We start from the raw sequence: 12,655 nt of genomic DNA, 5'->3' as shown, positions 1-12,655 counted from the left end.
CTAAAACAGACTAGGTGGGGTAAGCATAGAATCTAACATCTAAATCAGGAGCATAACAGAAAAGGGAGGCTACCCAATTAGGTCATTGTCAATGCTACAAACGCTTTCAAATCACTAAGAATCTACATAAACAAGAAGCCTAGGCCAAAAACAAAAAGAAACAAAGCCTCTGAGGCAAAGGGAAGATGGAGGCAAAAATCCAAAACTGAATCCAAACACTCAAAATTCCCTTCCAACTTAAAGGAGCTGGAGAGATGGCCCAGTGGTTAGGAGCATTGCTGTTCTTGCAGAGGACCAGAGTTCAATCCTAGCACCCACAGGATGGCTCACACCCATCCTAACTCCAGTTCCAGGAGCTCTGACACCCTCTTTGGCCCTACCCCAGGCGGAAGAATGGCACATAAGACACACATGCAGGCAAAACACCCATATGCATAAAATAAAAACAGGTAAAAAACAAAAACACAATAGACAGCTCAGAGCAAGACTTTTCAAATACACTTTTGTCACTTAAATTTATTCAAATACATCTTTTAATTTTCTATGTGCTGAACTATGGTACACTTAGATGTCTGGACTATCATGATTTAAATCTTTACCTTCCTTTCTTTATTACTTGGATGTGTATATGCATAAGCCAGGTGTGTGGGGTGCTCAGACACCAGAAGAGGGTGTAGTGTCTGCTGAAGCTGGAATCACAGGCAGTTGTGAGCCACGCAACTTAAGGACCCTCTTAACCACTGAGCCACCTCACCAGACCCTCTTTGTAACTTTTTTTTTTAAAGAAAGACAAGAGCCTAGCATAACCCTCTTCTGAAAGGCTTCTTCCAGCCGCGGACGGAAACAGAGACAGAGACCCACAGCCAAACAACAGGTGGAGCTCAAGGAGTCTGTGGGGGGGGAAGGACTGAGGGAGCCAGAGGGGTCAAAGACACCACAAGATCTACAGAGTCAACTACCCTGGGCCGTGGGGGCTCACAGAGACTGAACCACAAAGCTAACAGCATGCAGGGGCTGGATTTACCCCCTCACATTTATAGCAACTTTGCATCTTGGTCTCCATGTGGGTCCCCTAACACCTGTCCCTTTCCCCTAACTGGCTACTTTGTCTGGCCTCAGTGGGAGGATGGCCTTAGTCCTGCTGCAGCTTGATATGGGGGGTGGGGGTGGGGAATCACAACCAACAAGGGACCTCCTCTTCTCTGAGGAGGAGAAATGGAGGAAGGTGTGAGGGTGGGACTGGGGGAGGAGGGATGGGGACAGGGTGAGGGGATTCGGTCAGAATGTAAAGTGAATGAATAAGAGCCTCAGGAATGAAACCCTGGGCTGTCCACAGCAAGTCAGCTCCAAGCACACTCCACCACTCACCACAACATGGAGGGTCTGCTCTGTGCTAAGGTCAAGCACTCTAGACTTGTCAGCTCTAGAAACAGTGCTTAGGTCAGGAAGTTGAACTTGTTCCAAGTTCTGTTTCTGCGAGATCGACAATATTGAGAGTATTAGCTACCTTGAATAAGCCTCAAGAATTCAACAATTTTAACCATCTGATACTTGACGGCATTAGAATTCTGCAGAGGTTAATGAAGATCCTCTTCCTCTGCATACATTAATGAGACTTACTAGAGAGTATGCATAACCTTACTGCTCTAATATTTAGATTTCAAGTCACGGAAGAGGTTTTGTTTGTGTGTGCAAAATCTTTGACTGAAATAAAACCCATGTTTTATTAAACTCACAAGGTTATTAAAATACCTCCTTTTTTTTTTCTTCTTTCTAAAAGACCATCTTCTATGCAGCCCTGATCAATTTCAAACTCCTATGTAGACCAGGCTGGCCTTTAACTCAAGATTCGCCTACCTCTATTCCTACTTCAGGGACACAAACAAAATTAACACATGGAGTGACTGAAGGGGAGAAAGTCTTTAATTCCTGTACTTGGCAGAAGCCTTAAAGTGAGATTTAAGAAACTCAACCCCAGGGGGTTAGAGAGACTCAGCAGTTAAAAGCACCTGTCCCTTGCCCTTCCCAGGACTGAAGTTCTCCCCCAGGTGATCTGACGCCCTCTTCTGGCTTTCTCGGGTACCTTATACACAAATAATTAAATATAAAATCTTCTTAAAGTGGACGGTGGCCCACATGAAGCCCTTAGAAGGCTGGAAAGGCAGGACCTCAAATTCTCAGCCAGCCTAGGGTCCACAGGGGGGAAAAACAGAAAAACCCTGGGTGGCAGTCTGAATAGGAAGAGCCACCTGATGTGGTGGCCAAGCCTTTAATCTCAGTACTCTCAGACACAGAGGCAGGCAGATCTCTAAGTTCAAGGCCAGCCTGATCTACAGACTGAGTTTCAGGACAGCCAAAGCTATACAGAGAGACCCTGTCTGGAGGTGGGGAAGTGGGGCAGGGAGAAGAACGGCCCTCACAGGGGCCTGAATGAATAAGTCTGAACGCTTGGTCACCAGGGCCCTGTTAAAGGAACTATGTCACTGCGTGTTGGCACTAAAGTCCCAAAAGCCCAGTGTCCCTCCCCTGCTGCCCACAGAGCTCTCAGCCACCTCTCGCACCATGGCTATGTCCTACCATATTGCTGATAATGGACTACACCTCGGAAACTCTAAGCCAGCCCCAATTAAAAGTTGTCCTTTATTAAGAGTTGCCCAGCCGGGCAGTGGAGGCGCATGCCTGTAATCCCAGCATTTGGGAGGCAGAGGCAGGAGGATTTCTGAGTTCGAGGCCAGCCTGGTCTACTGAGTGAGTTCCAGGACAGCCAGGGCTACACAGAGAAACCCTGTCTCGAAAAAACAAACAAACAAACAAAAAAGATGCCCAGTCATGGAGTCTCTTCACAGCATTAAAACCCTAAGACAACTGGGTACAAGATATGAACAGTTCATTTTTGACAATAAATAACAAATGGCCAATACGAGGTGAAAAGACACTCATACCCATTAGCCACTGTGAAAACGCAAATCGAAATCACACTGAAAAAGCTGCCCAGCCAGTGGGAAGACCTGCTGACACAAGATGACAAAGATGACAGACTTGCACTCACACAGTTCCAAGGCACAGAGAGTGTAAATGCTCAGGGAAACTAAGTCCTCAAGGTGAGAACCTGAAGTTCCCTCATGGGGCTCAGCAACTGAGCTACTGATAATGTATACCCAAGAGAAAAAACACCCAAGCAGGCTTTTTGGCTATTTATCATCCAATAACCAAATGGTCAAACAACCCAAATATCTACCAGCTGGAAACAGATAGACATGAACTATGCAGAGCATCACTCAATGGTGGTGGAGGTCAAATAGTGATGCTCGCTCCATAGATAAATTCCGCAAGTGTCACAAAAAGGGACAGATACACTTGACAAGACAATCAACTTCATTGCTTATATACATTTAGAAGGTCCAGAAACAGGTAAACATATATAGGCAGAGCGATTAACAATTACTTAGCACAAGAACGACTAAGGAAAATAGGAGGCCTGTTGAGCTGCTTCCTTTGGGATGTTCTAAATTGTAGTGAGGGGGCGACAGAGATGGCTCAGTGGTTAAGAATATTTGTTGCTTTTGCAGAGGACCTGGGTTCTATCCTCACTCCTCCCATGGTGGCTCTCAGCCCTTTCCAACTACAGCTCCCATGGCTCCAGCACTGGTCAGACAGGCAAACACCTACTGACACATAAGGAGACTTACATTTCCTTGGCTGAACAACTTTCAAATGGTTTTGAATGGCTAAAAACTACTGACTATAGTTTCTACATGAATGATTCCTGTGGTATGTCCATTAGAGCTTAATAAAACTGTTTGAAAATAAGCAAGGTGTCATGATACACACCTTTAATCCTGGCACTAAAGCAGCGGGGGCAGGCAGATCTGAGTCTGAGTCCAGACTAGTGGATATAGCAAGTTCCAGGCCAGGCAAGGGTACAAAATTTGACCATGCCTCACATAAATAAGTAAATGGGGGAACGACAGGACACCTCAGTGGGTAAAGAAAAGTCCCGTGCAGGCCTGGTTACCTCAGTTCAACCGCCAGAACCCAGACAAAGGCAGAGGAGAGGGGACAACTCCTGGAAGTTGTCCTTTGACACACACACTTTTCATGGTGGAAGGAAGGGGCTGGGCAGTAAAGATGGCACTGCTGGCATTAACCCTCGAGGCTTCTGAAGAGCTGGGCTCCCAGCACCCAAGTCCAGCACCTCTCAGTTCCCTCCACCTTCAGCTCCAAGGGCCTCCAAGTTCTGCTCTGTATATGCACTCACATGCACATACCCACAAGACAGACAGACAGACACACACACACACACACACACACACACAACTAACTTTTAAAAACTTTTAAAAGGGGATGGTACCATGACTAAAAGTGTATGTGTGTAAGCATGAGGATCTGGGTGGATCAGGACCAAACAACTTCATGGCATCCCTGATGCTGACAGTGAGTCAAGATGCCAAGCACATTACTAAAACTAAGCACTAGTCTAGGTCAGGGCATGTCCACCGTGAACAGGACAGCCAGCGACATACCTGCCTCTGTGGCGAACAGGACAGGGACATACTGCCTCTGAAGTGAATAGGACAGGGACACACTGCCTCTGAGGTGAATAGGACAGGGACACACTGCCTCTCTGGTGAACAGGAAGGACAGTGACACCCTGCCTTTGTGGTGAACGGGACAGGTATACCCTGACTCTATGGTGAACGGGACAATGACACACTGCCTCTGAGGTGAACAGGACAGTGACAACCTGCCTCTGTGATGAACAGGACAGGGACACACTGCTTCTGTGGTCAACGGGACAGGGACACCCTGCCTCTGCAGTGCTTACCTTACATCCAGAGATAAACACTAGCGTCCTGAGAGTCAGGAAGCACACAGGGCTCAAAATACACAAAGAAACTACTAGTTAATAAAGGTCACAAAACCTGATGTGTCTCAAATGCACTTGAAATAGAGTGAACTGTCTCCAGTTTCAGCTGAGGCTACAGGAGAGTGAACAGCTTCTGCTGGTTGGCAGCTGGCCACAGAACGGGAAGTCATTTGAGACGCAAGAGTCGCATGGGAGCCTGCGGTATTTCATGCACACAATCTCAGCTGTGCTTCAGCACTGCTGAAGTAGTCTGCAGGGCTAATAATCAGGAAATCCTTTCCTACTGTATTAGCTCAAAATCCCATCCCCACGGAAAACCAGGTCTCATCACAAGAGTTTCCGCTCTCCCTCATACCTCGGCGCCACGTCTATCATTACCCGCTGTCACTGACCATGGCAACTCCATTTTATGCTCTCAAACCATGCCACAACCAACTCATACAGTCTAGAGCATGGCGTCACAGAGACACTTCAGTCTCTGGCTAATTCTAGTAGAAGCCCTAACTGAGCAAGCTGTCTTCCTTTAGTTCCATGCTAGCCTTCTTGAAAGGCCAGTAAGCTGCCACAGAAACACACCACTATCTTACCCACCAGACAGACACACAAGTTACCATTAATTGGTCCAGTTAAGCCCCACGCTATACCTGAAATTGCAAAACACACCTCAAAGCACATCTTCAAAATCCCAAACCCTTGGGATTCAAGGTCACTGACCCCTTCACTGGAAAAAAAGGAAATAGATGCTCTGTAGTATTTAATGAGACTATTCCAATATAACACACCTATTAAAATGGAAAAAGCCCTGTAGTCCAGGGAGAATCCGAAGTTCAAGGTCAACCTCAGTAACAGAGCTTAAGGCCAGACCACACAAGACCCTGACTCAAACCTGAATGAATTCGTAAGAGCAAGCACAAACCCTGCCTAATTCGCCCCACACTTCTGAAAAGCATCAAGCTCAATCTTGTCTTTTAAGGTTAACAGAAATTATTTCAAAGTCAAAGTCTATTATCAAAGACAAGGTCAATGGCCTTTTGTGAAGATTTATTTATTTCAAATGAATTCCTTTTATTATTTCATGTGTACTGTGCACCATGGGCGTGAGGCCTGTGGAGGTCAGGAGAAAGCATGGATGCCCGGGACTGAAGTTACAGATAGCTGTCAGCCTCCGTGAGGGCTAGGACTCCATCCAGGAACCGCCAGGGCTCTCAGCCACTGAGCCATAGCTGAAGCCCCAAAGGACAAAGGGCTTACGGGGTCAGAAGGGGTTAATATGCTCATACTATCACACACGAGACACTGAATCTCTAACAATTACATTGTCTATGGTGCTCCCTCTAATTCCCCACAACTTGGGGAGAGAGGCAGACTTAAAAGCAAAACCCAACTGGAGGGGCGGGGCAGCCAGGGCGGGGCAGGGCAGCCAGGGCGGGGTGGCTCTAGACTATGGATCACTCCTAGTTGCAGATATTTGATCACTCTGTGAACCCAGAGATTGTGTTGTTTACTGGGGGGGGGAAACTTTCTAGCTATGGTGTGGCTCAGCCCTTAGCACACTTCAATCCCTCTAGTTAGAATACAAACACACAGGTAGTACAAGCTTTTCATTTCAAACAATGAAGGTAAAGTTACTTTGTAGAATGCTTTAAAGTGATGTCTAATCCAGTGGTAGACAAAGTGATGAAACTGTGAAAGATTTAACAGACTAAGAGCTGCCTCAGGAGAGAGAGGAAGGAGAGGCTAAGAGAGCAGAGCAGAGTGGGGAGGGAGGCAGTCTTACCAGAACAGGTATAAAGAAAAAGGTTGGAGAGAGAACAAGCCAGACACATGTGAAGACATAGTGAGCCAGAAGATCAGAACTCACTGCTAGAGTGAGTCTGAGGTCAAACTAATTCAGGAGAAAAAGAAGCAAGATTGAAGTAGCATGGAGAGGAGTTTTGAGCCAGAACAGCTGAGCTGAACCAGTCAGCCAGAGCGCAGAAAGAACTAGAAAGGGTGAGCTTATTCAACAAGTTTCAGCGGCTGAAACCATTCTAGGCCTAGATAAGATTGTACAGAAGCTAGAAGCTCCCAGGGCTAGACCTGGGTTGGCAGACAAAGGCAGTACTACTCGGACAGCACAATTAGAGCAGGAGTAGAAAAGTTACTTTGACAATTCATGGATCTAACCTGCTCAGACTTTAACTCCCCCCCAGGAAGTTCTAACTCCTCCGCCCACACTAGACTCAGCAGAGTGGGCACTGAGTCTTACCTCAATTGTATCCTGACTACTTGCCTGGTGGAACCGATCTAAGGGTACAGGTTATCTCAATCCTAGACCTAGCAACCAGTCTGGTACACAGTAGGTGGTAAGTAAAGGAATATGAATAAATTCATAAACTTCCATTGGAGCCCTTCTCTCCACTACATGGAAAATGCCGCTGCCAAACATTTTAAAGAATCACTCTCAAGATTCATCATGAACTTCAATGTAGAAGAGCAACCTGAGGCAGCTGCACTCCCTGGAGTCCGGAACCCAACCGTAGGCAGCAGTCAACCCTGGAGGCAGCAGCACCTGGGAGGCTCGCCCTGCTCACCCCCATTTCACTATCTCCCTCCTATAAGGATCTGCCTTCAAAAATGTGTTTATTTTGGCTTGGTTTGAGACACTGTCTCACTGTGTAGCCTGACTGGTCTCCAAGTCTAGATCTGCCTGCTTCTGCCTCCGGGCACTCAAGATTTGACAGTTTCTTGACAGAGTGGCTTAGGAGAGAAGAGCTGCTGGCCACAACAGCCTCAGAATTCCAGTTGCTAGCTATAATGGTACTCTGCTGGAGGCCCTGCTGACTCGTGAACAAGCAGAGGACCACCAGAGGACCACAATGCTGTTAGGCTCAGTGAGGGGAAGATAGCCTACTTGTCTAGCAGTATGGGGTTGTGAACTACTTACTTAAAACCCTAGACACCATGGCTGTATTCTACAGCACAGGGCATGGCTTGTCTCAAATGCAGCAGAGCACTTATCTTCTCCCAGTCCCACACATAGGCTGCCCACCCAGCCAAGAAGGCCGCCACCGCCAATAGTCTGCTCACACACCACCTTTTACTGGCACAGGTGACCCTGGAAATCTAACTTCCCTGTACCTCACTACCCTCGTCTGTAAAACAGACAACACCTACCTTATTTGAGGTAGAATCCTGCATGTATGATTTCTACAGCAGCAGGTACTGAAAATGAATAGTATTATCCAGATCTAGTTTTCAGAGAGGAAAAAAAGATAGTGACCATTACACAAGTCACCAGTTAAGACCAACATAATGTCCATGGGAGAGAAGATTTAAAAAAAAAAAAAAAAACAGGAGTACTGCAAAGATAGAAACACTCAGGACAAAGAAGCCAGAGACACAAGTCCTCTTCTGGTTGACACAGGACTCTATCTAGTTCTGTTCCTAGAAAGAACCTACTCTGTCTCACTGGCTTAACTGGTTGCCCCTAAACAATAAGACGATTCCCCAAAAGTGTGTCAGTCGTCCTGAATCACACCCTGTTAGGAATACTGTATTCCTAACATATGGAAAGAACTTTCTGCTCAAATGGGCACATAACTCAGTTCATTTTACAGAACTTTACAAAATTTTCTGTAAGGTGAGCAGGCAGTCTCAATCTAAAAATCTGGGGTTTTAATGGGGGACCCAGGAACCCCTGAAGAACTTCAACATGACAGTTTGTGATGAAAATCTCAGTTACTTTGTCAGCCAGAAAAAGAATGACCACTATCAAGATTCTCAGCGGAAGCCAGGCGGTGGTGGTCCACGCCTGTAATCCCAGCACTTGGGAGGCAGAGGCAGGTGGATCTCTGAGTTCGAAACCAGCCTGGTCTCCAGAGTGAGTTCCAGGACAGTCAGAGCTATACAGAGAAACCCTGTCTGGAAAAGAAAACAAATCCAAAAAAAAAAGATTCTCAGCGGAGCCACCTCAACCTCAGCCAGCCGGGCAGCTCAGCTGAGCTCAGCTCAAGACAAATATCCCCACGCTGTGACGTCACCAAGCAGAAGCTTCCAGTGGATTTGTCATGGAAACTCTCAGCACACTGTCCTTGCTTTTAGAAGTGTTCATGATAGCTTTTCCTCCTTCCAGGCCCGCCATCCCACGCCATCCTACCCCTCGCTCTGCTGCTCTTAGCAGTCAGTGTGGCCTGGGGGGGGAGGGGTCCTGCAGTGCAAATTTACATACAACTCCCATGGTTTCAACATTTCCTTCATTTCGACAAACACTTGAACACTCAGTGCGAATGAAGGACACCTGGCCATCCACTGCCTTCCAACACATTTTCTAATACAACGCTTACACTAACTAATTTGCAGCAACTGCGCCCACATACTGTAAGGCAGTGGAGTTAAGCCGTAGAAAAAGCCAACTCCGTTTCTGCTCTCCAGCTCCAAGGGCTTCAACGGCACCAACTTCCTGCACAACAGTGTCTGCATCAAACCCAAATTCCCACAGGCCCTCCAGTTTGAAAAGCGAAATTGCTCTACTGCGTTTCTGACCTCTTCCAGTACCAGGTGACAACCTTCTCCCACTGCTGTGTTGAGACGGCTGCAGCCTACGCTTCCTTTACTATCTAGATAGATGCTTATTTAGCAATGTAATCTTGCCGGTGTAAAGCAGGAATTGTAGAATACATCAAGTATAAAACGTCAGCCGCCATGACACGGGGCAAAATAGAACCTTAAAGCAACAACACGTCTGGCTCCAACACTGACATGAAGGGTTTAGAATAATCTCTTCTACAGAGAGCAACTTAAACTTATTCCTGTTTACCAGCTGAATCTTCCTTCTATTTTAAAGAAAAGGTAAAATCTAACCGGAGCTCAAACCACTACTTCCAAGTTGTAACCAGCTTCAAGTTTTTCCAGCCCTTCAGCTGTGAGCTATAAGGAGCAAAAGCACACTTGGGATACTCAGCACCCCGCTTTGTATCCAATGAAGCCAACTTCACCAAGCACTGTCATATACAACACTGTGATCCCTTACTCGCTGTTCTGTATATCGAGAACACATACTGTGCACTTCCTCTGGTTTAACTCCCTAACAACTTAAAGAAGCAGGTAAGGAATAACTCACTTGGTCCAGAGACAGACACCTACAAACACAGACCATCAAGAAAAACAACCCTAAAATTAGAATGGAATCGAAGGAAGCTAGGTAGACCGAAGCGACCCAATTCTACCCTGCAGCAGGCTCAACAGCCAACCTGCTCCTTCACAGGCCAGTAGCTGCGCATGTGGGTCAGAAGTAACTGGGTTTTCCACGAACACGCCAACATTCTCAGCCGTGAGCGAGTAACTGCACACAACTGTGCAGGGTCAGAACATTATGAAATCAGAACACACAGCACTGAAGCATGAAGCCGCCGACGTAAAGAATACAAAAAGGATGCGTGACAGAAAACAATGACCTGAGGTGACCCAAGAAGGGAAGTGTTTTTCCCTTCTCAAAGTAATTGATACAGACAAGAATCAAACTACACAGGAACGACAGACTCAGACACCACTTACAAGTCAAACACAAGAACCACACAGCGCAGGGAACATCCAAAACTCATTTGTCGATTTCTCACAAGTACAAGGATGTGGGGAGGGGATGGGGAATGATGAAATGTTATTCTCAGATAGGTAACAAACACCTCTGCTTGCCAAGTGGTGGCGCACACCTTTAATCCCAGCATTCGGAAGGCAGAGGCAGGAGGATCTCTGAATTCAAGGGCAGCTTAGTCTACGGAGCGAGTTCTAGGACAGCCAGGGCTACACAGAGGAACCCAGTAGGGATGGGGGGTGGAGGGACCACCTTGCTGAAGCTCTACAGAGGCCCTGAATCCGACGTTTTATTCTGACTAAAATACCAGGTGCCGAGATTTTTCAATCAATGCTGCCCCCAACTTCTATATCGTGAAATTAGACACATTCGAAACTAATACCTTTCCTCGGAGGCCCCGGTACCCTCCAGCCACCAGGCCTACGGAGGAGCAAACTTACTAAAGCCCTTAAAAAAGATGTACAGCGCAACACCAGTCTTGGAAAGAAGTAAGACTTCTGGGGGTGCTGGGTAATGTGAGTTAACTTCCTCTTCCTTTAAAAAGGTCAAAGACAGGGAAGCGCCCAGTGTAACATTTCCTCCTTAGCCGGTTCCACCACAAGCCACACAACAACACAACTCTAATTGCTTAAAAAATAAAATAAAATGAAATAAAATAAAATATAAAATAAAATGAGATAAAGTAAAACAAAACACTAGCCAGAGGGAATGCTTTTTGTACACTTGGAGTAAAGACAGAAAATCCAACTTACCTCAAGAATGAGCTGATTCGTTTCGAACAGGAAATTTAGCAATAAACTTTACTATGTATTCTAAATAATAATTAGAGAGGCCACCGAGCCCCGCGGAAGGCAGGGCCTCTCGACAATCAGAAAAGCCTTGCCTGCAGGGCCGGTCCCAGGCACCAGCAAATTCTGCCCAATAAAGGGGAGGGAGCAGCCAAGGGCAGGGTTCCCCCAAATCCACAAGAGCTGCAGAGGCATGGCCCGGGTGGAGCTAGTGTTCACGGTACCGCAGAGGGTCCCGGGGTCCCCAGCAATGCTGTCATCGGTGCACCCCAAAAGCTCGGGTCAAGCCGGGAGCAGAGCGGCTGCCCGTCCCTTTCCTTGCCGGGCCATGACGGCAGTCAAGGAGGTTCCCACCAAGGGTCGCTCTGGACCGCTGGACGGTGAAAAGGATACTGTTGGGGCGCCGGGGTCTGGAGGGCCCTGATGTTCGGGTGAGGAGGGGCCGCCGCCGCCGCTGCTGCCGCCGCTGCCGCCGCCGCTGCCGCTGCCGCCGCCGCCGCCGGGTGAGGAGGCGGTACCGCCGCCGCCGCCGCCGCCGCCGCTCCGGTGCCGGGTCCGGTTCCTGCTGCAGCCGCTGAGCCTGATTTCAGAGCCGGTTTCTGCGGTAAACTCATGGCAAAGCGAAGCCACCAACCCCCCCAGAGCGGGACCGGGCGCGCCGGGGTGCAGGGGCCGGGGGCAGCGGAGGGGCGGGATGGGGGCAGACCCGGGGAGGCGGCGGGAGCGGGGGACCGGGGGCAGGCTTGGAGGAGGAGGAGGAGGGGGCCGGGACCGGTCACACACGCCCTCCGCCGCCGCCGCCGCCGCCTCCGCCGCCGCCGCCGCGGGCAGCAGCAGCCGCCCCGCGGGCCAGCACCACCGGCTGCCGGTCTCCGTGACAACGCGACCCCGGGGAGGGGGGGGCCGGACCCGGCGGGGGCAGGAGGCGGAGAGACCGGACCTTTCACGGCAATATCCTCATGGGCCGGCGGCGGGGGGTCTCTGTCCCCCTCCCCGGGAGAAGCGGCGCCCTTCTCGGTAGCGGGGCTCGGGCGATGCGGACGGATTTTCTTCACTCAACGAGCAGAGCATCCAACATGGCGCTGCGGCCGCCTCCAGCAGTCCGGCAGGACGGCCGCTCGGAGCTTTTCGGCCCTTTTCGGAAGGACTCGGCAGACCGAGGGTGGAAAGCTCCCTCGGCTATTTCCGGAGACTGCGAGCGGCCGGGGTTCTTCGGGAGCGCTCGGGAGAGTCTTCGGCCGCTGTTCGGGAACGCCGCAGGAGCTGACACTTTCTCGGGAAAGATCGGTGATCCCGGACGGCTGAGGATCTCCGCGGCGCGGTTGCCGGGCTGAGGGAGAGACCAAAGGAGAGGTCTGAAGGGAGAGAGCCCAGCCTCGAAGAACAATAGTAACTGTCTCCCGAGGCCGCCGTCCGCCGAGACCTGCC

At 49.0% G+C, this 12,655-nt stretch overlaps 1 protein-coding gene across 15 annotated transcripts in view; it reads right to left on the bottom strand.

Annotated features, from left to right (window-relative positions):
- Positions 1-12,254, bottom strand: part of Eif4g3 (eukaryotic translation initiation factor 4 gamma 3) — a 208,974-nt gene extending 196,720 nt beyond the window's left edge. For 10 of the 15 annotated variants that reach the window (XM_052177823.1, XM_052177828.1, XM_052177824.1 and 7 more), the window contains exon 1: positions 11,621-11,900. In XM_052177823.1, the coding sequence (XP_052033783.1) occupies positions 11,621-11,841 (221 nt within the window). In that variant the 5' untranslated portion in view covers positions 11,842-11,900. Of the gene's footprint in view, positions 1-11,620; positions 11,913-12,167 lie in introns of those variants that run through there. The other 5 variants (XM_052177835.1, XM_052177840.1, XM_052177831.1 and 2 more) reach the window with 3 other exon arrangements.
- Between the last annotated feature and the right edge of the window lie 401 nt (positions 12,255-12,655).

Source organism: Apodemus sylvaticus, chromosome 3 (assembly GCF_947179515.1).
Source record: "Apodemus sylvaticus chromosome 3, mApoSyl1.1, whole genome shotgun sequence".
NCBI classification, from domain to species: Eukaryota; Metazoa; Chordata; class Mammalia; order Rodentia; family Muridae; genus Apodemus; species Apodemus sylvaticus.
Note: the sequence above shows the minus strand (reverse complement) of the source record. Positions and strands in the feature narration are given on the sequence as shown.